The 27,356-nt window shown below is 42.0% G+C and overlaps 6 protein-coding genes across 6 annotated transcripts in view; 5 read left to right on the top strand and 1 right to left on the bottom strand.

Moving 5' to 3' along the window:
* LOC119722899 (prolow-density lipoprotein receptor-related protein 1-like) overlaps positions 1–981 on the bottom strand; it is an 80,872-nt gene extending 79,891 nt beyond the window's left edge. Inside the window, exon 1 of the mRNA XM_038193298.1 lies at positions 497–981. Coding sequence (XP_038049226.1) covers positions 497–584 — 88 coding nt within the window. The 5' untranslated portion in view covers positions 585–981. The remainder of the gene's footprint in view (positions 1–496) is intronic.
* On the top strand, positions 718–4,765 carry LOC119723232 (monocarboxylate transporter 12-like). The gene is made up of 3 exons (XM_038193795.1): positions 718–727; positions 3,013–3,165; positions 3,932–4,765. The coding sequence occupies exons 1-3, from the start codon at positions 718–720 to the stop codon at positions 4,498–4,500; spliced, it is 732 nt and encodes a 243-aa protein (XP_038049723.1). The 3' UTR covers positions 4,501–4,765.
* A 370-nt stretch (positions 4,766–5,135) lies between these two features.
* Positions 5,136–11,084, top strand: LOC119722898 (monocarboxylate transporter 11-like). The gene is made up of 4 exons (XM_038193297.1): positions 5,136–6,906; positions 8,797–8,940; positions 9,232–10,071; positions 10,430–11,084. The coding sequence occupies exons 1-4, from the start codon at positions 6,705–6,707 to the stop codon at positions 10,648–10,650; spliced, it is 1,407 nt and encodes a 468-aa protein (XP_038049225.1). The 5' UTR covers positions 5,136–6,704; the 3' UTR covers positions 10,651–11,084.
* A 2,048-nt stretch (positions 11,085–13,132) lies between these two features.
* Positions 13,133–16,493, top strand: LOC119722897 (monocarboxylate transporter 12-like). The gene is made up of 4 exons (XM_038193296.1): positions 13,133–13,494; positions 14,367–14,510; positions 14,803–15,642; positions 16,028–16,493. The coding sequence occupies exons 1-4, from the start codon at positions 13,293–13,295 to the stop codon at positions 16,255–16,257; spliced, it is 1,416 nt and encodes a 471-aa protein (XP_038049224.1). The 5' UTR covers positions 13,133–13,292; the 3' UTR covers positions 16,258–16,493.
* A 671-nt stretch (positions 16,494–17,164) lies between these two features.
* Positions 17,165–20,336, top strand: LOC119722896 (monocarboxylate transporter 13-like). Its single transcript, XM_038193294.1, has 4 exons — positions 17,165–17,482; positions 18,224–18,367; positions 18,803–19,642; positions 19,997–20,336. The coding sequence occupies exons 1-4, from the start codon at positions 17,281–17,283 to the stop codon at positions 20,224–20,226; spliced, it is 1,416 nt and encodes a 471-aa protein (XP_038049222.1). The 5' UTR covers positions 17,165–17,280; the 3' UTR covers positions 20,227–20,336.
* Positions 20,337–21,515: 1,179 nt separating this feature from the next.
* LOC119722894 (monocarboxylate transporter 11-like) lies at positions 21,516–26,714 on the top strand. Its single transcript, XM_038193292.1, has 4 exons — positions 21,516–22,415; positions 24,306–24,449; positions 24,742–25,581; positions 25,940–26,714. Exons 1-4 carry the CDS (start codon positions 22,214–22,216, stop codon positions 26,158–26,160), a joined length of 1,407 nt encoding a protein of 468 aa, XP_038049220.1. The 5' UTR covers positions 21,516–22,213; the 3' UTR covers positions 26,161–26,714.
* Positions 26,715–27,356: the final 642 nt, after the last annotated feature.

Here is a 27,356-nt window from a genome sequence, read left to right as displayed (position 1 = left end):
ATTTGATCTAATCATTGACCAACTCAACTTTAATACATCATGCAAAAGAACAAAAAAGGGGAAATATTCCCATATCTGGCCATCACTTGTCACCCTGTGCACAAACCCCATGAGACTGGTCTGAAAATGTGTAAGTGTTTTCTCAGTAAATACTTAAATATTTTCCCTGCTAAATTTGACATTTTACTTCTTAGGACATATCACTTTCTGATGGCTGATAAGACACTGAGATGAGGGGGAAAATTAGTGATGGTCAGATACGGGAATCTTTCCCAAAAAAGGCAACAGAGCCACAATGGCCACATAAAAAATCAAGCATACGAATCGACATACTGCTTCGAATTGTACCTATCGGACGGGCGACAGGTGCATGAATTGAACCTTCAAAGTACAGCCATCGAGTTATGCAAAGAACAGCTAGCTAGCTACGGGGGCCAAACGAGAATGTCTCGGCACCAAAACAAAGCTCACCGCCCACGCACCAAAAATCACTTACCCTCGGCTTCAACGAAAACTCTCCCTCGAAAAACCGTCAAAATTCCAATGAACAGAAGCCACATACTTCCAATAATTCGAGGCTGCATATTTGGAAGCAGAACTTGCTGTCCAGTTACATCCAAAATATTCGGTGAAATGCTCGCAACACGTGGAAACTATTGTAAAGACGACAACATCACGGTTCGGTACAATACGGTACGGCGGTCATATCGACTAGTGATGGCGTACTGTATGTACTGTGTGTACGTACGACCCGGCGCGGCGCGCATGCTACATGTGTACTCTCTTGTCTGTCCTAGTGTTTTGGGTTATTTTTAAGGGATCGCTCAGCTACCTCTGCTCGTCAGTGCATGCGCAGAAGAAGCATAAGTTAACTTTTAAGGAATGAAAACCCATTAGTTGAAGAAAGGTGACGTCAACATATGTTAACAATCTTAGGTTTCAAATTACTCCCCCGAAAATAAATAGGAGGTCCCGTCACTGGCCGGCTGTGTGCTCCCAATCCCCGCCCCAGCCCCCCCCCCCCCCCCCGGAGCAATCCCTCCGAATAGGCGTTTCGGCCGTGAATCGTCTGCTAAAAAGACCCATTGATTGCACGTGATGCAAAGATTTCTATTCAAGTGCCTTTTTCGTAACGCCCGAATTGAGCGTGCGCCATTCATGATTTTTCCCCGTAACAAGCCTCCCCGCTGTGGGCCAATGATACAAAAGAAACCCGCGAAAACAGTTTTCAAGGGGTCGAACAACTTGTGCTGCCGATTTTTTTTTTTTTTTTTTTTTTTTTTTTTTACCAAGACACTGACGGACGAGATACTTTAAAGTTGCGTTCGGCCGTTACTAACACATTGTCGTAAACTATGTGAAAATTTCTACGCTACACCCCCTACAGCCCATTTTCAAGAAAACTTTAAGACCGGATCAAGGTGTTGCACTGAATTGAAATTTCGTCCAATAATTGTTCGGGATATACGACACAAAACTTGTAAAAATCGACGAGAACCCTTGAAGATTACATTTAATATGATTTAAAGAAATACAGTGTACTAATCGCGAAAAATTCAATCACTTTTATTTGAACAAAAATAAAGCACTCTTTGTGGAGACAATAAATCAAGAAAAAACATATTGCAATGAATTGGAATTACGTCCCATAATTATTGGTCCAACAATAAATTTAAAATTCGACAGAAACCGTCGAAGAACAAAATTAATACAACAAAAACAAAAACTGAAGGACACTCCCGTGCATTTGACCAACATCAATTTCTTCCAGAAGAGGGCGCACTACACAAATACTGGTCACTACACCGCAAAGACTTCTGTCAACGTGAATTCGATCTGCCCGAATGAAGTTGGCATCAAGTGATGGACTTTGTGGAGACGATAACTCAAGAAACAGCACAGTGCACTGAATTGACATTTCGTTCAATAATTGTTTGGGATATGGGACACAAATGGTTTGAAAATCGATGGGAACCATTCAAGAATAAATTAAATATGATTTCAGGAAATAAAGTGTACTAATCGCGAAAAATTTAATTCGAATTACAAATTTAATAGAGCACTCTTTGTGGAGACGATAACTCCAGAAAAACATTTTGCACTGATTTAAAATTGCGTCTCATAATTGACTGTGATTTACGTGACAATATATCTGAAATTCGACAGAAACCGTTGAAAACAAAAATTAATACAACAAAAACAAAAACGACACTATAGTGTTCGTGGATCAGGACACGTAAGGCTTCATGCTGTCAGCAATATTGTTCAAGAGTGTATAGAACAAGTAATTTAAACCGCTGAATTAACCATAATATTGAGTCTAGGCCTACAGTAAAAATGTATTTATTATAATCACGTCGTGTGCCTGGCAGATGGACGCATTATTATATGGGCGCTTATACGCCCTATTACGCGCGATCAACGCTATAATCACCAACATCTTTTAAGCCAAAAGGGCTTATGCAGAAAACTGCCTCATTTTAATGAAATTTAGACATTTTCATCGGGAAATTAAAACAAATTGTTCAAAAAATATGATTCACACGTGTGACAAATTTACAATTCGTACGATTTATCCGTGGGAGAACTTTGGATCTTTGCAATGCAATTTTCAGAAAAATAGAATAATAAATAGTAATAGCCTTCCATTGTCTTTTTACTACCTGCATAATTATTCATTTTGAACGGGTGATAAATTTTTAACTCAATTGGGTTTGCCTTTCACCGACGCATTCTAGAAATTATGTATACTCGTTGTCCCGAGCCGTGGAAACAAGATCACTCGGTGAGACTCGAACCATCGACCTCATGCCCACTAGTGCAGACGCCCCACCACTCGACCACCGAGCCCGCCGCGGTCGACTGGCTGGTCTGATGTAGCAGCGGGTACTGCAATGAAACTTTCATGGATGTTTGCGTCGGGGTGATGTTAATCACTCCGACGGTATTTGATGCCAGCCGCTTGTATACAAATATAATTAATTAGATCTCCAAATGTTCTTCCCATTTCAGCACCCCTTGCCGCTGCTCTGGCACGCAAACTTAGCGGTCGCTTCTTGATTCTTGTTGGTGGTGCACTCTATGGAGTTGGTCTGGTGGTGTCTGCTTTAACGCACAGTGTCGCCATCTTGGCTATTTCACTGGCCGTTGTTTCTGTTAAGACTGGTACAACGTTTGAAAGAAATTAAGACGACATATTAAGTCAGGTACGGAGAATGGAAATCTTACAAGTTCTCCGCAGAGTACATGTATTTCATACGGATTACAACACCCCGCCCTCAGTGCCAAAGTACTGAGCGACTTTCCTGGTAGGCTACGTTACTTTCTCAAGGCACACGTGCTCGGGAACCAGCGCGGTTTGAGCCCCACTTTAGACTGGCTCCCGCTCCTGGTGATTGAATGATCTCATTCTCACTGAATAACTCGAGACCTAACATGATAGGCAACGCCCTCAGTGTATCTAAAATCCTGGTTGCTATAATTATGTGCGTGCCCCAACGATGCCGCCTTTCCCGTATATAGTCTGATTTGCCTACTTTTTCATTACGCTGGGACGTCAAGCCAGTGCGTCGAACGCAGAGCCCTATACGTGAGCGTTAAAATTAAGTTGACCCCTCCGTCATCGGTCATCAGACCAACGACGCACTGGTCGGTCTCTCTTTAGGTCGAGAAAAACCAGTACATCCGTGAACGCATGTAACGTAAATAGGCCTATTCAAAATGTAATGAAAGTAGCCCCGTGTCAGATGGTGCATCAAGGGATGAAGTTGCCTTGAGGCGTGCTGTGGAAAAAGCGTTTCAATCTCCTCAGCTTGTAAGTCTACACAAGCACCGTCTTATCGTTTGGGAACAAATACCAATCCTTAACCGGATCGCAGACGGAACGATACCATGTAATTAACAAGAATCTTTTCTTTCTACACTCTAACAGGAACAGGGATAGCCTGTGTATTGGATCTCATCCATGCCGAAGTAGCTGTCTACTTCCAGGAGAAGTACGCCCTAGCAGTCTTCATTGCGGTTACTGGTACTCCAGTCGGTATGATGCTGTACGGACCAATAACCCAAGTTCTCGTGGATACGTACGGTTGGCGAGGAGCAATGCTTCTTTTAGGTGGGTTTGGTTTCAATCTTGTTGTAGGAGGAATGTTGGTACGAAGGCCGACAGCTTCGTATCAAGAAGTCCCCGACCACGAAGAGCACCACATAATTGATGGTAAAAACTCTCCTGGTATATCTACAGATGAAGCCAAACCAACTAAGTCAGTGGTATCCAAACTCTGGAATTCAGTTTTCTCGGCACTATGTCTCGAGGTATTCTTCAGTGCTGACTTCGTGATTCTGGCCGCTAAAAGAATGCTGTATAGTATTGCATTCGGCGGATCGGTCATCTACGTCGTGCCTAATGGTCTGGCGCTTGGTCTGACAACCAGCGAGGCGGCATTTCTGACTACAGCTTGGGGGGTTGGCGACCTGGCTGGAATGCTTTTCTCTGCTTAGACTTTGCACATCAAGGTGCTTTCGGTTCAAAATGCTGAGGTTCTTGTTGTGATTGTTTCTGTCCTGGGATTAATTTTGCAGCCCTTCGTCGCTTCATTCGTTGGTCAGATTGTGCTCGCGTTGATCGTAGGAGCCTGTATGGGTTTGTGTTATCGAGGGGATACTTGTCATGACGAGGTGTCTACCTTTTGGTGACGACAAATTTGTCAGTGTGTTGGGCTGGCAAACATTTCTGAGTGAAGTAGCAGCTGCCATTGGAGATATTGTATCAGGTAAGTTATTTCAATCATTTCAGTATAATCCATCGATGCAATGAATTCCCCTTTATGAGACTTTGATAAATGTTCAGTTACTCGCCACAACGTTGAAATCAACGGTTCAATGGTTCCACGGGACTTAATATACCGAAAACCAAACGAATTAAATGACGTCTTGACTCTAATTAAAGACCAAGCTGTTTCATGCGATGTCATCTTTAAAATCATCTCTGAAGTCAAATTCGAGTGCATTCATATTTTAGCAGTTACCACAAGTACGAGGACCCTCGAATTGATACAAGAATGATAGAATGATTGGATGTGGTTTCTTTAAGAAATGACATTTTTTGGTTTTGTCTGATTCCTTGCCAGGTTGGCTTTCTGATGCGACTTGGAGTTTCCACGCAACATTCTTCCTATATAGTGCTACCATGGCAGCGATATTACTGTGTCTTCTTGTGGATGTCATTCGCATCACTTCCACTACCGAATCTTCCAAGCAACGTGGGCTTGCGGTTCTAATGCCTTCATTCTTTCAGAGAGACTCAAGTACAAGCTTCGAAAGGATGCCGATTCAACCGAATACTAATTTAGCACAATGATTACACAGTTTTAATCAGAACAGTTAAATTGTAGTCCAGTTAGCATTACATAATTAAGCTTTCGGGGTTACAGTGGGATAATTCACATTAATTTTTTATGTATGCATGCACTATTCTTAAGTTGTAACACCAACACAAATATGTTATCTACTATTAAAAAGACTAAGCTACCACCTATTAGAACTTGATATTTTACTATTTTTTTCCATTTAAGGGTATTTTTGTTTCTTACACGGATCTCAAATATTTCTTTGATCTTGAATTTATTCAGTAAGCGGTAAGTCATGTTAAACCGGAACAGGCTTGATATTAATCAGAAAGTCGTCTTATTTTGTAAAATGACCAGGCAGGAAAAAAGGGGGTAAATATTAGACCTTTGTTAACCCCCTCGACGAAGAGAGCTCTTACTTTTGTACCAGTCCGTAATTAATTCAGATGGATAGTCACTAAAACCAAAGACCTGGGTAATGTGAAGTTACCAAATGAAATGAGACAATATGAAACAACGGACATTACGGACTGTATAGCCATAATAACCCTATTCAACTCAGGTGCAAATGTGTTGTTTTAGGAAATTAAGAGTCCTGAAGTGAAATACAAAGATAATACAATGTATACTCCCGATCCCGAACAATGATCCTGGTAATATACCTCTTATAGTAAGTTTGGCTCAATATCTGGAGAACAATTGAATTACATGTGCACATGCTAACACACATGTGTTAGCATTAATATCGGTGTTTTCATGCATATATGAATTAATTTATATCCGATATTTTTTGGACAATCACCAGTGGCGGATGTAGCCGTTTTCCTCCCGAAATCCCTGTATTTTTCTAGCATATTCTCGATTTATCATTTTTCGAGGGGACAGGGACATTCCTCACCAACCCATATGACTTCGCACCTCTTTCCCCCTTTTTGGGGTGGCTTTTCCGGGGGAATGGGTAGCCCCTGCCCTCTCCCTTCCCCCTCACAACGCCCATGTAAGTTACAAAACGAAATAGAAGGATATACCGTGACCCCGGGACGTTTTACTCCCTTTTTCCATGATCTACAGCAGCCCGATGGTGAGGCCAGTGAAAACTCTAGCTATGTGTTTTCATGAGGTTATTCATTTCAATACCCTGCTTGCTATGAACATGACAATGGGTAGCTTTCAACAAATGAAACAAGTATTCCGGACTTAGAATGGGTGCGTTCGATCGTGTCTAGCAGCTTGTCACTTTCGAGCATAGGAAATTAACCTAACTAAAGTCGTGTCTGGCGCATAAACCTACCAAAGGGTACACTTGACGTTCGTGCGCTTGGGAATAATCGTCGTATTATCACTAAGTGGGAAATAATGGCGACGGTTAGTCCGAGTTACCGGGAAGGAGGCTGGGGCTGGGCGGTCGTTCTGGCCTGCTTCATGACTGAGTTCATCATTTGCGGCAGCCTGAAAGCTATAGGTGTTCTGATCACTTATATGAAGGAGGATTTCGGTACGGAGTTGTGGGTCGTCGGCTCCATAGTCTCGCTACATTATGCAGTACAGTCTATCATGTGTAAGTCAACTTTTTGTAATTTCATTCTGTTGAAAGTAATGTTGTTTAAAGAGCATTTTAATTGGGGTCAGACAAAACGTAATGGCATGGCATCAATTGAGAGGTGTAATTCTTCTTCATTTTATATTTAACAATTGTTGACTACTTTGATGTGGGATATGATATAACATCCGAGGGGCGCATATAGCACCCGAGGCGAACGCGCCCATTCAAAGCTGAAATTGATTGACAACGCATTTTGTATTACGTTGTACAAACAAGTTTTCATATCTTTTAATGTATTTTTGTCGAAAATCTACGAAGTTAACCAATGCCTGGAAAGAGTTCGAAGATTATTTTTTGCTGAAAATCAACCAAGCTGATTACATAACATTTTTACAAATTTATACAGATTCTCAAAAAACAGAAGTAAATGCAATATAACTTTAGTGTGACGTGGCTGTATTTTTTTAAAGTACACGGAATAAAATGCATTTGAAATGACCCCTCCAGCAAAAAATAACAAAATCACCTTTCTGTAACAATGTTTTCTGGCATTTGTTGCTGATTCTAATACACCTGCGATATCAATCAATTAATTATACGCGGTTTTGATCATACCGTGGACGATCGTACTGCCGCGACACATGACCACATACACCTCATTTCAATTAACTAAAAATAGTTATCGGCCTAATGCATATTGCATGAAATTGTTGGGTACCTTAAATATTACGATTAGTTCTTATTACGAAAGAAATATATTTTAAAGCATATTCATTCCAACAAACAACTCGGTACTGAAATCTGCATTTCGGCGAAAGAGATCGTAAAATAATAACGCGATGTAAGGCGCAAGTCGTTTTTCGTGCTCCTTAATTCTGATTACGCCCTCTGTTGTTTATTGAAAGTCGACCGTAGTTGTCTTTCACGTTTTGGGGCGGACGGCGATACTGATCGGAAACTCGTAGCGATGTCTTTATTAGTTTTGGGCCATTCAATAATGTTATGTTTTGTATCTAGTCAGTACGGCAAAATTTCACTCTCTCTTTGATTTCTTTTAATTACATCTCCGAAAAGCTTTTGATTTCCACATAACTGCATTGGGAAGAAAGGCGATGTAACGATCGGTCAATTGACGGTGATTTGACGTCGGTTTGCGGTGCGTGCAAAAAGATACGAGCCGAGAAAGATTTTGGGCAGATATGCGAATTGCGAATACTGGGCAGCGCGAATTTGGGGCACTGTATTTTGTCGAACATCCCAACAACCAAAATGTATTCAGTGGAACTGAAAAAGTGGAGAAACAATGAACAAAGGGTTTTAAAATACGCCGTTTTGGTGTAAGCGCGAGTATACATATTTTGATATTCATCTATATCCGGAAGAGCGCCCCTAGTGTAACGTGGTGTCCGTGACACCCTCCTCCCCCAACCCTCCCACGCTTTCCAAATTTCCACGGCCGGGCAATTTGGATTTTGATAATCCCGCATCCCCAAAATCGCCGGCACAGATTGACACCACTAAGGATAATAATGATGCCCCACTTTGATAATTGATATCGATCGCATATTCATTCTTTACAAACTTCTGTGGTACGGTTAGTAGGCCGATGCCAGTGTGTCAGAAGATTTGTCAGAAGTGTTGAAGATTAGAGAAATGCGCGTAATATTTATTGAATACTGACTTCATTAAACAAATGCCGTTAACCGTGTGACTTGATACCATTGTTACCACGTTGTCGAACAGGTTGGCACCTTAATCCTGTCTTAACTTATTCTTTAAAATGGGGCTAGTGTTAGTAATGATCGGCCAAGACCTAGGCCTTCGTGCAGCCATGGCGTCCCTTCACTTTCTGAGGCAAATAGGCAATTAATATAAGGTTCCCTTTTTGTTCTCCTGTACACTCAGGTCCCCTTGCAGCTGCTCTGGCACCCAAATTTGGTGTTCGCGCCTTGGTTCTTGTTGGCAGTGCACTCTACGGAGTTGGTCTGGTGGTGTCTGCTTTAACGCACAGTATTGCCATCTTGGCTCTCGCCTTTGTTGTTATCGCTGGTAAGAGTGGTGCGAATATACTCAAAACAGTTCTAAAAACGAATGTCAATAGAACTATCACGTAAGAATAAGAAGTCCGACAGCAGAAACGATGAAGAGTAGGTTCGTTGCAGTAGGCATCTCAGTTTCAACAGAAATATCTATCTCAGGCCAATTTTTTCGGGGAGGGATTTCAAAGCTTCGGATTCCATCCAGCAGCTTTTAGAGGGTATTGAGGCCCTATAATTTCCCTTCATATGGAAGTTCAGGTATCTTAAAACATATTTCTATTTTCGTTCTTCTACGCAACAGGAACAGGGGTAGCGTCTGTGTTGGAGATCACCCATGCCGAACTTGCTTATTACTTCCGGGAGAAGTATCCTTTAGCAGCTTTCCTCACATTTACCGGGACCCCTGTCGGTATGATGCTGCTCGGTCCAATAACCCAGGTTCTCGTGGATACGTATGGATGGCGAGGAGCAATGCTTCTTCTTGGTGGCGTTAGTTTTCATCTTGTTGTAGCAGGAATGTTGATACGAAGGCCGCCGAACTCATACCAAGCGGTGCCCGATCACGAGGAGCAACTTACAATTGATGGTATCAACTCTCCTGGTCAATCCAAGAAGGAAGTCAAACCGAATAAGTCCAAGATATCCAACCTCTGGACTTCAGTTTTCTCTGCACTGGGTCTCGAGGTCTTCGTGAGTGCTGAATTCATGATTCTAGCAACCATAAGAATGTTGTACAGTATTGGATACGGTGGTGTGGTTGTCTACATAGTGCCTAATGGTCTGGCGCTTGGTCTGAGTGCCAAAGAGGCATCATTCCTGACTACAGCTTGGGGGGTTGGGAACCTGGCTGGACTCGTTCTGTTGGCTTCGGCTATGCATGTTAAGTTGGTTTCGGTCCGTAGCGCTGAAGGGATAGCTGTGAGCGTAATTGCAGTAGGATTCGCCCTGGAACCCTTCGTCTCTCCGTTCGTTGGTCAGATTCTCACTGCTTTCGTCGTGGGGGCTGGATTGGGTTGCGCAATCGAGGGGATATTTGTCATGACGAGGTGTCTACCTTTTGGTGACGACAAATTTGTCAGTGTGTTGGGATGGCAAACATTTCTGAGTGGAGTAGCAGCTGCTATTGGAGATACTGTATCAGGTAAGTCATTTCAATGCACTTTCGGGAGACTTTGATAATGTTCAACAACTCGTCACGGCGTTGAAATCCACGGTTCAATGGTTCCAAGGGACGTATATTATGTACATAGACAACTTATAGTTATACTCGGTATACCCAAAGCCAGACGAATTACATGACGTCTTGACTGTAATTAAAGACCTAGCTGTTTCATGCGATGTCATCTTTAAAATCATCTCTGAAGTCAAATTAGAGTGCATTCATATCTTAGCAGTTACCACAAGTACGAGGACCCTCGAATTAATACAAGAATGATAGAATGATTGGGTGTGGTTTCTTTAAGAAATGGCATTTTTGGTTTTGTCTGATTCCTTGTCAGGTTGGCTTTCTGATGCGACTGGGAGTTTCCACGCAACATTCTTCCTATATAGTGCTACCATGGCAGCGATAGTATTGTGTCTTCTTGTGGATGCCATTCGCATCTATTCCACTACCGGATCTTCCAAGCAACGTGGGCTTGCGGTACTAATGCCTTCACTCTTTAAGAAGGACTCCAGTACAAGCTTCGAAAGGGTGCCGATTCAACCGAATACTAATTAAGCACAATGATTACACAGTTTTAATCATAAAGTATTCTAGTTAGCGTTTAAGATGTTCAACAAATATTAACAGTAAGCTTTACAAAGGGAATAAATAAATACTTGGCCGGTTTTAAACAAGTACGTATAAACCGCCTTGGGGCTTGGACGCGGATAATGACCCTAACAAAAGGCGAAGGCAATTACCTGCGACCGGGCCCCTGCCGATTATAAGCGTACTCGTGTAATACCAGCCCAGCACATATATATTTCCATTAATAAACACCAAAACAAGTCAAAATTTATCAATTTGACTTTGTTTATGATTGATGGTTTATGTTTATGGTACGTGCCTCGGATCGCGCGAGTAGTACTAAACATCTCCCTATATGGGGATTGGCGCTCGCGTGGCGCGTACTTGCTTTTGTTTCCCCATGCCGATCTTGGTGATTAGCTTTTTTACTCCCTTTGTTTTCTCTTGGTTACGATGGATGTATTGTAGTCTATGTCTATTAAATATTTGTATTCTTTTTCGTTGGCTGCATGAATAAATAAAATAAACGAAAATTTTCCGATTTAAATGTGCCCTAACCTAATATTTCCTTGACCTTTTTCCACGAATTTCGGTATTTTTACTAATTAGACCACGAGCAACAAATACAACCTAATTTTGACAGCAAATTTTTTCCTTTACAGGGGGGGGGGGGGGGTGGGGGGGGGGGGGCTGCGCCAATAGGGAGACACCTAGGTGTCTCCCTATTAAGCCCGTGTCTCCCTACTATCGAAATTTCTACGTTAACGTGTCTCCCTAATAGTACATTTGTAGGAATAATAATAATAATAAAAAATAATAATAATACTAATGTAGTGTGGAATTAGAACTCTCTGAAATTACAGCCGAATGCCCAAGTGAAGATAATTAGGAGAGTGATTGGTCACGTGTGAGGGTTTAACCAATTAAAGGATACAAGGGGCCAGATTTCATTGGAGCAAACACAATGTCATGGCACCGGAGAAAAAGTGTTTAAAACCAGAAAAAAAGGGGTACAAAATAATTCGATGAGAGCACTTACGATTGAACTGAGGATATTTACGCGTACGACGAAAGCTTGAATCTGCGATTTAATTTCTGTAAACACGTCTCTCACACCACGGTCATATCCGGCTTGGTCCATTAACAGCGACCATCCCTCAACCCGGCCATTATCTCCGTGACGCAGTGAAGACTGGGTCCTCGCACTGTTATTCCCTAATCAAAACAAAAATAGACAATAAGAAACAACATACTTTCATTACGGGCTGTAAACATATTACATGTAACCCTATTTTTTATATTTTAGCTAATTTCTTCTGGTTATAAAAACAAGGTTTCCTAAAAAGTGCCTTTTATAGCTCGCAGGCCTGAAGAAACCTGAAGAAACCTGTAGAGAGGAGACAATTAGAAGAAATTACAGTTTTAGAGGTGGGAGGAAAACCCTAGAAGAATATTCTGAGTAAATCCAATGGGATCAGGTAGGGACTGAAAACCTAATCCACGTGGCCCGGACAGGAATCAAAACCTGGGCCATAGCGGTGGAAGGCGAGGAGAGTAACCGGCGCCAACCCGACTCTCCTCGATTGCCAATAAGTGGTGTTTAAGGATACGAGTCCTGAAGAGTTACAGAGATAATACAACCTATTCCCCGACAAGAATGCTGGTATCCCCTTATACGTTTTACTTAGTTTGCCTCAATACGTAGGGAATGTTTGAATACATGTTTAAACATTAAATCGGTGTTTTATGCATTAATGCAATCTTGTGAATTAATTTATAATCTGAATTTATCTGACAATCGCCACGGTAGTTCTACAAAATCGACAAAAACAAGTTTACACAACGAAACAGAAGGATATATCCCCATGCATGTAATACCCTTTCTCCATGACCTACAGCCCGATGGTCAGGCTTATGATGACCATCAATACCAGGTTTATCAATGATAGACCGTACTTTTAAACTGACAATAAGTCCAACGTTATTCACTTCTAAAAGTATCAACTATGAATACATGTACCATAACAATTCTCCGATTGTTCTACATGAAAATGGCGAGTTTTCAACAGATTTCATATAGTTTTCGTTGGAGCGTGTCACTCTTGTCCTTTCGATCGTGTGTAGGCGTGTATAGGCATAACTGTCACTGAAACGTATTCGCCATCACGAATATCCTGCGGAATATAAGTGCAGAATAACCGACGTCGTGTCTGGCACATAAGCAAGCATGCCCAAGGTTCCCCGAGGATTTACTCTTGACGTCCAGGCGCTCGGGAAGAATTGTCGCTCAGGAATCACCCGTGTTAACCCGAGTATTAAGCCGCGTTTCCGTTATCGCATTTTAGTCCGTTTTGCGTCCGGCAGTGTGTTGTAAGGTCTGTGTGTTTAGGGCTAAACAAAATACTTCCACAAAACGGGCTTAAATGAGATCATGGAAACGCAGTTATTATACGCTCGGACAAGAGCAGAATAATTTTGGACAAACTGTTCCGCACGGCTACACGAGAACAGCGACACGAGGCAGGCCATAGATCGGTGAAGGTTCTTGCCAAACCATCACCAGTGACCGTTTCCATCCTTGAGGAGTCAGTTTAGAGTGAGCTTCCTGTATCATCTTTGAGTGGGAAATAATGACGACGGTTAGTCCGAGTTACCGAGAAGGAGGCTGGGGCTGGGCGGTCGTTCTGGCCTTCTTCATGCTACAGTTCGTCTTTTTCGGCATCCTGAAAGCTCTTGGAGTTCTGATCACTTCTATGAAGGAGGATTTCGGTACGAAATTGTGGGTCGTCGGCTCCATAGCCTCGCTACACTATGCAGTACAGTTTATCCTATGTAAGGCAATTTTCAATTATTTCCTTCTTAGTTTTGTTAAGACTTTGGTGCACGTTTCAATAATATAATAATAAGGCACGGGATCAGATTGAGAATACCAAAAAAAAATACTGTCAGATATGAAACACACATTTGAGTAGTCTACATAATTCTGTCATAATGGCTATTAATATGCCACCAGGTTAGTGGTTGAAGATTAGAGAAACTCATATACATTTACAAGGATTGAACGTTTGTTTAATTTGTTTGCTTTGTCTGCAGTGATATCGTTGGTAGATATTTAACAATAATATTGTTGACTGCTGCGATTTGGGATATGTCGTTTTGAACTCCCGATCGAGGAGCGCGAGGGTGCTATGCGCCCCGAGGGTGTTCAAAACGTCATATCCCACATCACAGCAGTCAACAATTCCTCTGTCTTTGATTCTTTGGATTTTGATGTGAAAAAAAAAACACCACCAAAAAAAAACAGCAGTAAACGCAACAAACATGACAATCGAACGCCAACTCACATGCATGTCTCGTGCTCGAAACAGCTGATCGTCTGCTTGTTCACTGCTCCCACTCATGTGTGAAAACGTGGTGAAAATAGCGTGGGTACCAACGATAGAAGCGTTTCACACTGTACGTCCACTTAGCACACTCCCTATGGGATATCACGTACGTGATATCCCACAGGTAGTGTGCTAGACTTTTTTTATGAACTTAACACGTGATCGTTCTAGGCCAATGAAAATACAGTATTCAAGACAAAAGTATAACAATATACTTTTTATCGTATTGTCAAAGAATAGATAAAACAAAGTACATGTAATCTCATTCATTAATATTCTGCAGTCTATTCCCCTTTTGTTTCTCTGTTTTGCATTCAGCACCCCTTGCCGCTGCTCTGGCACGCCATTTTAGCGGTCGCATCTTGATTCTTGTTGGCGGTACATTCTACGGAGTTGGTCTGGTGGTGTCTGCTTTAACGCACAGTGTCGCCATCTTGGCTCTTGCCCTTGTTGTTATCGCTGGTAAGAGTGGTAAAAAATATTTAAAACATTTAAAAACAAAGAAAATCAAAAGAACAATCACGTATTAGTAAGCAGTTCAAAAAGACAGAAAAGATGAGAGTGCGTTCGTCCCAGTAGGCATTTCGACAGTAGTGTAGTGTCAAAATGCAGACTAATCCACTCTGGGCAAGATTGTTTTCAGGGGAGGGATTTCGAAGCTTCGAATTCCATCCAGCCCCCTTTTTATAAGGTAGTGAGGCCATATATGGTATCTTACAATTTATTATTGTATTTTCTTTCTTCTACTTAACAGGAATAGGGGTCACGTTTGTGATGGAGATCACCCATGCCGAACTTGCTTTTTACTTCCGGGAGAAGTATCCTTTAGCAATTTTCATCGCGCTTACCGGATCTCCAGTCGGTATTATGCTATACGGTCCAATAACCCAAGTTCTCGTAGATACGTACGGATGGCGAGGAGCAATGCTTCTCCTCGGTGGCGTTGGTTTCCATCTTGTTGTAGGAGGAATGTTGATACGAAGGCCGCCGATTTCATACCAAGCGGTACCCGATCACGAGGAGCAACTCACAATTGATAGTATCAACTCTCCTGGTAAATCCAAGGAGGAAGTCAAACCGAATAAGTCCAAGATATCCAACCTCTGGAATTCAGTTTTCTCTGTACTGTGTCTCGAGGTTTTCGTGAGTGCTGAATTCATTATTGTAGCAACTATGAGAATGCTGTATAGTATTGGATACGGTGGTATGGTTGTATACATGGTGCCTAATGGTCTGGCGCTTGGTCTAAGCACCAGGGAGGCATCATTCCTGACTACAGCTTGGGGGGTTGGGAACCTGGCTGGACTGGTTCTGTGTGCTCTGGCTTTGCATGTGAAGTGGATTTCGGTCCGTAGCGCTGAAGGAATAGCTGTGAGCGTAACTGCAGTAGGATTCGCCCTGGAACCCTTCGTCTCTCCATTCGTGGGTCAGATTCTCACTACCTTCGTCGTGGGAGCTGGAATGGGATCTGCCATCGAGGGGATACTTGTCATGACGAGGTGTCTACCTTTCGGTGACGACAAATTTGTCAGTGTGTTGGGATGGCAAACATTTCTGGGTGGAGTATCTGCTTCCATTGGAGATACTGTATCAGGTAAGTCATTTAAATCCTTTCAGTATAATCCATCGATGCAATGAATTCCCCTTTATGAGACTTTGATATATGTTCAGTTACTCGTCACAACGTTGAAATCAACGGTATAAAGGTTCCATGGGACTTACATTCTGTATATAGACAACTATACTCGGTATGCCCAAAGCCATACGACTTACAGGACGTCTTGACTATCAATAAAGACCAAGCTGTTTCCGAGTGAGCTGTCATAGTTAAATTCATCTCTGAAGTCAAATTAGAGTGCATTCATATCTTAGCAGTTACCACAAGCACGAGGACCCTCGAATTAATACAAGAATGATTGAAAGATTGGATGTGGTTTTTTTAAGAAATGACATTTTCGGTTTGTCTGATTCCTTGTCAGGTTGGCTTTCTGAAGCGACTGGGAGTTTCCACGCAACATTCTTCTTATATAGTGCTACCATGGCAGCGATATTATTGTGTCTTCTTGTGGATGCCATTCGCATCACTTCCACTACCGAATCTTCCAAGCAACGTGGGCTTGCGGTTCTAATGCCTTCACTCTTTAAGAGAGACTCAAGTATAATCTTCCAAAGGATGCCGATTCAACTGAATACTAATTCAGCACAATGATTACACAGTTTTAATGACAAAGGTTCAATTGTATAGTGCAGTTAGCGTAACAGAATTAAACTTGAGCCTTTTGGAAAATATATGTACGAACATTATTTTAAGATGTTCAAAAAACATAAATATTTAACGTACTATATTAAATGTACATGTACTATAAAAAAAACTATACTAATGGAATGAATAGGTGCTTGGCCGGTTTTAAACAAGTACGTTTAAAACTGGCTTGGTGCCTTGACGCGGATAATGGCCCCCGGCATGGACGAGGGCCATTATCTGCGACCATGGCACCCAGCCAGTTATAAGCGTACGTGTTTAACATCATGCAGCACAGCACAAGGTCTCTGCTACCTGGTCAATGTGGACCTTTTTGTTCAGAGCACCACAAAGAAAATGCAATGCTTGTACCATGGAGCTATTAAACACACATACATCTGAAGTACTTTATAGTGGTAATATAACTTTTGACCAACATTTCTAATTGGAACTTGCTGTATTGATTGATACTTCTCTACGGCGAAACGCAGTGTAAGGCACGCAAAAGATTGAGAGTACCAAACACAATTGTCAGATATGAAACACACACACATTTGCGTATTCTACATAATTTTGTCATATGGTGGGGTATTAATATATGCCAGCAGATTAGTCGTTGAAGGTAAGAGAATATACATGTAATTGAATACTGATTAACAAGGATTAAACTTCTGTTAGTTTTCCTCGACAACGACTAACGCTTTGCCTTCGCAACCATATGGCTGTATACATCTTCACTCGAAAGGAAAACAGTGACATGTGCCAATGAAAATGTGTGGATATAAATCTGTTGAAAACTCGCATTACGTACGCTCCGACAAGGCCAGAAATATTTTTGGACAAACTGTTGCGCTTGGCTACACGAGAACAACGACACGAGGCAGGTCATAGATCGGTGAAGGTTCTTGCCAAACCATCACCAGTGACCGTTCCCATCCTTGAGGAGTCAGTTCAGAGTGAGCTTCCTGTATCATCACTGAGTGGGAAATAATGGCGACGGTTAGTCCGAGTTACCGAGAAGGAGGTTGGGGCTGGGCGGTCGTTCTGGCCTGCTTCATGGTAGAGTTCGTCTTTTTCGGCAACCTGAAAGCTCTGGGAGTTTTGATCACTTCTATGAAGGAGGATTTCGGTACGGAGTTGTGGGTCGTCGGCTCCATAGTCTCGCTACACTATGCAGTACAGTTTATCCTATGTAAGGCAATTTTTAATAATTTCCTTCTTTTAAAGTAGTTTTGTAAAGACTTTGGTGCATGTTTCAGGAGGGCAAACACGTCGTAATAACATGGCAGTAAGTGAGATGCTGTCTAATTCCTTAGGTCGTCTTTGTGATGCATTTTTGTTTACACTGACAACATATCATAGGCCTAACAACACAATACATGCTCTTGTATAAAGCACCAAAGCTGACAGGGCATTTTAGATAATGTTGTGCAAGCACTGAGCAAGACATATTTGGTTAAAATCGCACAAATTTAGGCAAAATCTCACAAACTGTTGGTCACATCAATTTTTGAAGGTGTGATGCCTTTACTGTGTGTGGTCATGCTTAGAAACGCGTGTTCCATTTCGTGCATTGATGGGGTAAAAAACACCGAATTTCTACAGCCTACAGGCATTTATCACAACATAAGTACTATTGGAAACGGATATTAGTGCAACATTCAGGATGAAACACACACATTTGCGTATTCTACATAATTCTGTCATATGGTGGGGTATTAATATATGCCAGGAGATTAGTGGTTGAAGGTTAGAGAATATACATGTAATTGAATACTGATTAACAAGGATTAAACTTCTGTTAGTTTTTTCTCTACAGTAATATGGTTGGTAGACATACACTTTCTATCTTATTGTCAAAGATCGAGTAGATAAAACAAAGTACATGTAAATTTATTCAGTAATATAACGTTCCCCTTTTGTTTCCCTTCAGCACCCCTTGCCGCTGCTCTGGCACGCAAACTTAGCGGTCGCTTCTTGATTATTGTTGGCGGTACACTCTACGGAGTTGGTCTGGTGGTGTCCGCTTTAACGCACAGTGTCGCCATCTTGGCTCTTGCCCTTGTTGTTATCGCTGGTAAGAATGGTGCACAAATACTTCAAGCAGTAGACCTGAGACCTAATGACGTAATGGCTTTGTTTCATATGCGCTTTCCTATGGGAGCGAAGTCGGGATGCCAGACGAAGTAGGGACCGTCTACCACATAGGAAAGCGCACATGTAAAGAAAGCGTGACGTCATTAGGTCTCAGGCCTATAATATCAATAGAACTATCACGTATCAATAAGAAGTTCAAAAAGACAGATAAGATGAGTGTGCATTCGTCGCAGTAGGCATCTCAACAGCAGTGAAGTGTCAACATGCAGAATGATTCATCTCTGGGCAAGATTGTCGGGGAAGGTTTTAGAACCTTGGAATTCCATCCAGCAATTTTTTTCATAAGGTGTGTAGGCCCTATATATTTCAGGTGTCTTACAAATTATTATTGTATTTTCTTTCTTCTACTTAACAGGAATAGGGGTCACGTTTGCGGTGGAGATCACCCATGCCAAACTTGCTTTTTACTTCCGGGAGAAGTATCCTTTCGCAGTTTTTATCGTGCTTACCGGATCGCCAGTCGGTATGATGCTGCTCGGTCCAATAACCCAAGTTCTCGTGGATACGTATGGATGGCGAGGAGCAATGCTCCTCCTCGGTGGCGTTGGTTTTCATCTTGTTGTAGGAGGAATGTTGATACGAAGGCCGCCGATCTCATACCAAGCGGTACCCGATCACGAGGAGCAACTCACAATTGATGGTATCAACTCTCCTGGTAAATCCTCGGAGGAGGTCAAACCGAATAAGTCCAAGATATCCAACCTCTGGAATTCAGTTTTCTCTGTACTGTGTCTCGAGGTCTTCGTGAGTGCTGAATTCATTATTGTAGCAACTATGAGAATGTTGTACAATATTGGCTACGGTGGTGTGGTTGTCTACATAGTACCTAATGGTCTGGCGCTTGGTCTGAGCACCAGGGAGGCATCATTCCTGACTACAGCTTGGGGGGTTGGGAACCTGGTTGGACTGGTTCTGTGTGCTCTGGCTTTGCATGTGAAGTGGATATCGGTCCGTAGCGCTGAAGGAATAGCTGTGAGCGTAACTGCAGTAGGACTCGCCCTGGAACCCTTCGTGTCTCCATTCGTGGGTCAGATTCTCACTACCTTTGTCGTGGGATCCGGAATGGGTTGCGCCATTGAGGGGATATTTGTCATGACGAGGTGTCTACCTTTTGGTGACGACAAATTTGTCAGTGTGTTGGGCTGGCAAACGTTTCTGAGTGGAGTAGCAGCTGCCATTGGAGATACTGTATCAGGTAAGTCATTTCAATGCACTTTCATGAGACTTTGATAATGTTCAGCAACTCGTCACGGCGTTGAAATCCACGGTTCAATGGTTCCAAGGGACGTATATTATGTACATAGACAACTTATACTCGGTATACCCAAAGCCAGACGAATTACATGACGTCTTGACTGTAATTAAAGACCTAGCTGTTTCATGCGATGTCATCTTTAAAATCATCTCTGAAGTCAAATTAGAGTGCATTCATATCTTAGCAGTTACCACAAGTACGAGGACCCTCGAAGTTGATACAAGAATGATAGAATGATTGGATGTGGTTTCTTTAAGAAATGACATTTTTTGGTTTTGTCTGATTCCTTGTCAGGTTGGCTTTCTGATGCGACTGGGAGTTTCCACGCAACATTCTTCCTATATAGTGCTACCATGGCAGCGATATTATTGTGTCTTCTTGTGGATGCCATTCGCATCTCTTCCACTACCGAATCTTCCAAGCAACGTGGGCCTGCGGTTCTAATGCCTTCACTCTTTAAGAGAGACTCAAGTACAAGCTTCGGAAGGATGCCGATTCAACCGAATACTAATGAAGCACAATGATTACACAGTTTTCATCAGAACAGTTAAATTGTAGTCCAGTTAGCATTACAGAATTAAGCTTTCGGGGTTACACTGGGATAATTCACATTAATTTTTATGTATGCATGCACTGATTTTAAGTTGTAACACCAACACTAATATGTAATCTACTATTAAACAGACCAAACTACCACCTATTAAAACTTGTTATTTTACATTTTTTTTTCCATTTTAGGGTATTTTTTTCTTACACGGATCTCAAATATTTCTTTGACCTTGAATTGATTCAGTAAGCGGTAAGTCATGTTAAACCGGGACAGGCTTGATATTAATCAGAAGGTCGTCTACTTTTGTAAAATGACCAGGCAGGAAAAATGGGGTAAATATTAGACCTTTGTTTACTCCCTCGACGAAAAGAGCTCTTACTTTTGTACCAGTCCGTAATTAATTCAGATGGATAGTCACTAAAAACAATGACCTGGGTAAGGTGAAGTTACCAAATGAAATGAGACAGTATGAAACAACATGTTCATTACGGACTGTATAGCCATATGAACCCTATTCAACTAGGAAATTAAGAGTCCTGGAGTGAAATACAAAGATAATACAATGTATACTCCCGATCCCGAACAATGATGCTGGTAATATACCTCTTATAGTAAGTTTGGCTCAATATCTGGAGAACAATTGAAACACATGTGCACATGCTAACACACATGTGTTGGTGTTTTCATGCATATATGAATTAATTTATATCCGATATTATTTGGACAATCACCAGTGGCGGATGTAGCCGTTTTCCTCCCGAAATCCCTGTATTTTTCCTGCATATTCTCGATTTATCATTTTTCGAGGGGGCAGGGACATTCACCAACCCATTGACTTCGCACCTCTTTCCCCCTTTTTGGGTGGCTTTTCCAGGAGGAAGGGGTAAGCCCCCCTCCCCCCCCCCTCACAACGCCCATGTAAGTTACAAAACGAAATAGAAGGATATACCCCGGGGCGTTTTACTCCCTTTTTCCATGATCTACAGCAGCCCGATGGTGAGGCCAGTGAAAACTCTAGCTTTGTAAAGGTTATTCATTTCAATACCATATGGACATGACAATGGGTAGCTTTCAATTAATATAACAACTATTCCGGACTCAGAATGGGTGCGTTTGAGCGTGTCTAGCAGGAGTCACTTTCGAGCATAGGAAATTAACATAACTGAAGTCGTGTCTGGCGCATAAACCTACTAAAGGGTGCACTTGACGTTCGTGCGATGGTAAGGCCAGTGATAACTCTAGCCGTTTGTTTTCATAAGGTTATTCATTTCAATATCCTGCTTGCTATGAACATGACAATGGGTAGCTTTCAACAAATATAACAGCTATTCCGGACTCAGAATGGGTGCGTTCGAGCGTGTCTAGCAGGGGTCACTTTCGAGCACAGAAAATTAACATAACTGAAGTCGCGTCTGGCGCATAAACCTACCAGAGCCTGAGGGTACACTTGACGTTCGTGCGCTTGGCAATAAATTATTGTCACTCAGAAATAACTCGCATTAAACTGGGTAAAGCCGGCTTTCCATAAATGTATTTTATTCCGTCTTGCGTCCATTGAGTGGTAAGGTCTGCAGGCCAAGTTTTATAATGTGCTATAAAATACTACCGCACAAAACGGACTAAAATACGATTATGGAAAGGTGCTTTTAAATAACACGCTCCGACACAGCCAGAAGTAATTTTGGACAAACTGTTGCGCAGACAGCCAGACGAGACGGATATACTGAGGGATCGGTGAAGATTCTTCCCAATAGACTTTGTACGTGGCAGCCATCTAAGAGGGCAATGCCTTTGTTTTGCTCTGATACGCATAAGTGAAACTTTTGTTCATTCATTTTACTGAATTAACATGAACAAAATATGTCCTCTAAGATGGCCGCTACGCACGAGGTCTATGCAGCACCAGCGGTTGTTTCCTTCCTTGAGATTTTGCTTCCTGTATCATCACTAAGTGGGAAATAATGGCGACGGTTAGTCCGAGTTACCGAGAAGGCGGCTGGGGCTGGGCGGTCGTTCTGGCCTGCTTCATGACTGAGTTCATCATTTGCGGCAACCTAAAAGCTCTAGGTGTTCTGATCACTTATATGAAGGAGGATTTCGGTACGGAGTTGTGGGTCGTCGGCTCCATAGTCTCGCTACATTATGCAGTACAGTCTATCATGTGTAAGTCAACTTTTTGTAATTTCATTCTGTTGAAAGTAATGTTGTTTAAAGAGCATTTTAATTGGGGTCAGACAAAACGTAATGGCATGGCATCAATTGAGAGGTGTAATTCTTCTTCATTTTATATTTAACAATTGTTGACTACTTTGATGTGGGATATGATATAACATCCGAGGGGCGCATATAGCACCCGAGGCGAACGCGCCCATTCAAAGCTGAAATTGATTGACAACGCATTTTGTATTACGTTGTACAAACAAGTTTTCATATCTTTTAATGTATTTTTGTCGAAAATCTACGAAGTTAACCAATGCCTGGAAAGAGTTCGAAGATTATTTTTTGCTGAAAATCAACCAAGCTGATTACATAACATTTTTACAAATTTATACAGATTCTCAAAAAACAGAAGTAAATGCAATATAACTTTAGTGTGACGTGGCTGTATTTTTTTAAAGTACACGGAATAAAATGCATTTGAAATGACCCCTCCAGCAAAAAATAACAAAATCACCTTTCTGTAACAATGTTTTCTGGCATTTGTTGCTGATTCTAATACACCTGCGATATCAATCAATTAATTATACGCGGTTTTGATCAAACCGTGGACGATCGTACTGCCGCGACACATGATCACATACACCTCATTTCAATTAACTAAAAATAGTTATCGGCCTAATGCATATTGCATGAAATTGTTGGGTACCTTAAATATTACGATTAGTTCTTATTACGAAAGAAATATATTTTAAAGCATATTCATTCCAACAAACAACTCGGTACTGAAATCTGCATTTCGGCGAAAGAGATCGTAAAATAATAACGCGATATAAGGCGCACGTCGTTTTTCGTGCTCCTTAATTCTGATTACGCCCTCTGTTGTTTATTGAAAGTCGACCGTAGTTGTCTTTCACGTTTTGGGGCGGACGGCGACACTGATCGGAAACTCGTAGCGATGTCTTTATTAGTTCTGGGCCATTCAATAATGTTAGGTTTTGAATCTAGTCAGTACGGCAAAATTTCACTCTCTCTTTGATTTCTTTTAATTACATCTCCGAAAAGCTTTTGATTTCCACATAACTGCATCGAGAAGAAAGGCGATGTAACGATCGGTCAATTGACGGTGATTTGACGTCGGTTTGCGGTGCGTGCAAAAAGATACGAGCCGAGAAAGATTTTGGGCAGATATGCGAATTGCGAATACTGGGCAGCGCGAATTTGGGGCACTGTATTTTGTCGAACATCCCAACAACCAAAATGTATTCAGTGGAACTGAAAAAGTGGAGAAACAATGAACAAAGGGTTTTAAAATACGCCGTTTTGGTGTAAGCGCGAGTATACATATTTTGATATTCATCTATATCCTGAAGAGCGCCCCTAGTGTAACGTGGTGTCCGTGACACCCTCCTCCCCCAACCCTCTCCCGCTTTTCGAATTTCCACGGCCGGGCAATTTGGATTTTGATAATCCCGCATCCCCAAAATCGCCGGCACAGATTGACGCCACTAAGGATAATAATGATGCCCCAGTTTGATAATTGATATCGTTCGCATATTCACTCTTTACAAACTTCTGTGGTACGGTTAGTAGGCCGATGCCAGTATGTCAGAAGATTTGTCAGAAGTGTTGAAGATTAGAGAAATGCGCGTAATATTTATTGAATACTGACTTCATTAAACAAATGCCGTTAACCGTGTGACTTGATACCATTGTTACCACGTTGTCGAACAGGTTGGCACCTTAATCCTGTCTTAACTTACTCTTTAAAATGGGGCTAGTGTTAGTAATGATCGGCCAAGACCTAGGCCTTCGTGCAGCCATGGCGTCCCTTCACTTTCTGAGGCAAATAGGCAATTAATATAAGGTTCCCTTTTTGTTCTCCTGTACACTCAGGTCCCCTTGCAGCTGCTCTGGCACCCAAATTTGGTGTTCGCTCCTTGGTTCTTGTTGGCAGTGCACTCTACGGAGTTGGTCTGGTGGTGTCTGCTTTAACGCACAGTATTGCCATCTTGGCTCTCGCCCTTGTTGTTATCGCTGGTAAGAGTGGTGCGAATATACTCAAAACAGTTCTAAAAACGAATGTCAATAGAACTATCACGTAAGAATAAGAAGTCCGACAGCAGAAACGATGAAGAGTAGGTTCGTTGCAGTAGGCATCTCAGTTTCAACAGAAATATCTATCTCAGGCCAATTTTTTTCGGGGAGGGATATCAAAGCTTCGGATTCCATCCAGCAGCTTTTAGAGGGTATTGAGGCCCTATAATTACCCTTCATATGGAAGTTCAGGTATCTTAAAACATATTTCTATTTTCGTTCTTCTACGCAACAGGAACAGGGGTAGCGTCTGTGTTGGAGATCACCCATGCCGAACTTGCTTATTACTTCCGGGAGAAGTATCCTTTAGCAGCTTTCCTCACATTTACCGGGACCCCTGTCGGTATGATGCTGCTCGGTCCAATAACCCAGGTTCTCGTGGATACGTATGGATGGCGAGGAGCAATGCTTCTTCTCGGTGGCGTTAGTTTTCATCTTGTTGTAGCAGGAATGTTGATACGAAGGCCGCCGAACTCATACCAAGCGGTGCCCGATCACGAGGAGCAACTTACAATTGATGGTATCGACTCTCCTGGCAAATTCAAGCAGGAAGTCAAACTGAATAAGTCCAAGATATCCAACCTCTGGAATTCAGTTTTCTCTGCACTGGGTCTCGAGGTCTTCGTGAGTGCTGAATTCATGATTGTAGCAACCATAAGAATGTTGTACAGTATTGGATACGGTGGTGTGGTTGTTTACATAGTACCTAATGGTCTGGCGCTTGGTCTGAGTGCCAAAGAGGCATCATTCCTGACTACAGCTTGGGGGGTTGGGAACCTGGCTGGACTCATTCTGTTGGCTTCGGCTATGCATGTTAAGTTGGTTTCGGTCCGTAGAGCTGAAGGGATAGCTGTGAGCGTAATTGCAGTAGGATTCGCCCTGGAACCCTTCGTCTCTCCATTCGTGGGTCAGATTCTCACTGCCTTCGTCGTGGGGGCTGGATTGGGTTGCGCAATCGAGGGGATATTTGTCATGACGAGGTGTCTACCTTTTGGTGACGACAAATTTGTCAGTGTGTTGGGATGGCAAACATTTTTGAGTGGAGTAGCAGCTGCTATTGGAGATACTTTATCAGGTAAGTCATTTCAATGCACTTTCGGGAGACTTTGATAATGTTCAACAACTCGTCACGGCGTTGAAATCCACGGTTCAATGGTTCCAAGGGACGTATATTTTGTACATAGACAACTTATAGTTATACTCGGTATACCCAAAGCCAGACGAATTGTATGACGTCTAGACTGTAATTAAAGACCTAGCTGTTTCATGCGATGTCATCTTTAAAATCATCTCTGAAGTCAAATTAGAGTGCATTCATATCTTAGCAGTTACCACAAGTACGAGGACCCTCGAATTAATACAAGAATGATAGAATGATTGGGTGTGGTTTCTTTAAGAACTGAAATTTTTGGTTTTGTCTGATTCCTTGTCAGGTTGGCTTTCTGATGCGACTGGGAGTTTCCACGCAACATTCTTCCTATATAGTGCTACCATGGCAGCGATAGTATTGTGTCTTCTTGTGGATGCCATTCGCATCTCTTCCACTACCGGATCTTCCAAGCAACGTGGGCCTGCGGTACTAATGCCTTCACTCTTTAAGAAGGACTCCAGTACAAGCTTCGAAAGGGTGCCGATTCAACCGAATACTAATTAAGCACAATGATTACACAGTTTTAATCATAAAGTATTCTAGTTAGCGTTTAAGATGTTCAACAAATATTAACAGTAAGCTTTACAAAGGGAATAAATAAATACTTGGCCGGTTTTAAACAAGTACGTATAAACCGCCTTGGGGCTTGGACGCGGATAATGACCCTAACAAAAGGCGAAGGCAATTACCTGCGACCGGGCCCCTGCCGATTATAAGCGTACTCGTGTAATACCAGCCCAGCACATATATATTTCCATTAATAAACACCAAAACAAGTCAAAATTTATCAATTTGACTTCGTTTATGATTGATGGTTTATGTTTATGGTACGTGCCTCGGATCGCGCGAGTAGTACTAAACATCTCCCTATATGGGGATTGGCGCTCGCGTGGCGCGTACTTGCTTTTGTTTCCCCATGCCCATCTTGGTGATTAGCTTTTTTACTCCCTTTGTTTTCTCTTGGGTATCGATGGATGTATTGTAGTCTATGTCTATTAAATATTTGTATTCTTTTTCGTTGGCTGCATGAATAAATAAAATAAACGAAAATTTTCCGATTTAAATGTGCCCTAACCTAATATTTCCTTGACCTTTTTCCACGAATTTCGGTATTTTTACTAATTAGACCACGAGCAACAAATACAACCTAATTTTGACAGCAAAATTTTTCTTTTACAGGGGGGGGGGGGGGCTGCGCTAATAGGGAGACACCTAGGTGTCTCCCTATTAAGCCCGTGTCTCCCTACTATCGAAATTTCTACGTTAACGTGTCTCCCTAATAGTACATTTGTAGGAATAATAATAATAATAAAAAATAATAATAATACTAATGTAGTGTGGAATTAGAACTCTCTGAAATTACAGCCGAATGCCCAAGTGAAGATAATTAGGAGAGTGATTGGTCACGTGTGAGGGTTTAACCAATTAAAGGATACAAGGGGCCAGATTTCATTGGAGCAAACACAATGTCATGGCACCGGAGAAAAAGTGTTTAAAACCAGAAAAACAGGGGTACAAAATAATTCGATGAGAGCACTTACGATTGAACTGAGGATATTTACGCGTACGACGAAAGCTTGAATCTGCGATTTAATTTCTGTAAACACGTCTCTCACACCACGGTCATATCCGGCTTGGTCCATTAACAGCGACCATCCCTCAACCCGGCCATTATCTCCGTGACGCAGTGAAGACTGGGT

This window comes from Patiria miniata, unplaced genomic scaffold (genome assembly GCF_015706575.1).
Source record: "Patiria miniata isolate m_02_andy unplaced genomic scaffold, ASM1570657v1 HiC_scaffold_16, whole genome shotgun sequence".
Taxonomy (NCBI): Eukaryota; Metazoa; Echinodermata; class Asteroidea; order Valvatida; family Asterinidae; genus Patiria; species Patiria miniata.
Note: the sequence above shows the minus strand (reverse complement) of the source record. Positions and strands in the feature narration are given on the sequence as shown.

What these genes read in the sequence shown, in the direction of transcription:
- LOC119723232 (XM_038193795.1), top strand. An exon ending in CGTTGTTTCTGTTAAGACTG is followed by an intron (nt 3,166 to 3,931) that starts GTACAACGTTTG and finishes ACACTCTAACAG; the next exon opens with GAACAGGGATAGCCTGTGTA.
- LOC119722898 (XM_038193297.1), top strand. Translation starts at nt 6,705, where the DNA reads ATGGCGACGGTTAGTCCGAGTTACCGGGAAGGAGGCTGGGGCTGGGCG. An exon ending in CGCCTTTGTTGTTATCGCTG is followed by an intron (nt 8,941 to 9,231) that starts GTAAGAGTGGTG and finishes TCTACGCAACAG; the next exon opens with GAACAGGGGTAGCGTCTGTG. An exon ending in TATTGGAGATACTGTATCAG is followed by an intron (nt 10,072 to 10,429) that starts GTAAGTCATTTC and finishes ATTCCTTGTCAG; the next exon opens with GTTGGCTTTCTGATGCGACT.
- LOC119722897 (XM_038193296.1), top strand. Translation starts at nt 13,293, where the DNA reads ATGACGACGGTTAGTCCGAGTTACCGAGAAGGAGGCTGGGGCTGGGCG. An exon ending in TGCAGTACAGTTTATCCTAT is followed by an intron (nt 13,495 to 14,366) that starts GTAAGGCAATTT and finishes TTTTGCATTCAG; the next exon opens with CACCCCTTGCCGCTGCTCTG. An exon ending in TGCCCTTGTTGTTATCGCTG is followed by an intron (nt 14,511 to 14,802) that starts GTAAGAGTGGTA and finishes TCTACTTAACAG; the next exon opens with GAATAGGGGTCACGTTTGTG.
- LOC119722896 (XM_038193294.1), top strand. Translation starts at nt 17,281, where the DNA reads ATGGCGACGGTTAGTCCGAGTTACCGAGAAGGAGGTTGGGGCTGGGCG. An exon ending in TGCAGTACAGTTTATCCTAT is followed by an intron (nt 17,483 to 18,223) that starts GTAAGGCAATTT and finishes GTTTCCCTTCAG; the next exon opens with CACCCCTTGCCGCTGCTCTG. An exon ending in TGCCCTTGTTGTTATCGCTG is followed by an intron (nt 18,368 to 18,802) that starts GTAAGAATGGTG and finishes TCTACTTAACAG; the next exon opens with GAATAGGGGTCACGTTTGCG.
- LOC119722894 (XM_038193292.1), top strand. Translation starts at nt 22,214, where the DNA reads ATGGCGACGGTTAGTCCGAGTTACCGAGAAGGCGGCTGGGGCTGGGCG. An exon ending in TGCAGTACAGTCTATCATGT is followed by an intron (nt 22,416 to 24,305) that starts GTAAGTCAACTT and finishes CTGTACACTCAG; the next exon opens with GTCCCCTTGCAGCTGCTCTG. An exon ending in CGCCCTTGTTGTTATCGCTG is followed by an intron (nt 24,450 to 24,741) that starts GTAAGAGTGGTG and finishes TCTACGCAACAG; the next exon opens with GAACAGGGGTAGCGTCTGTG.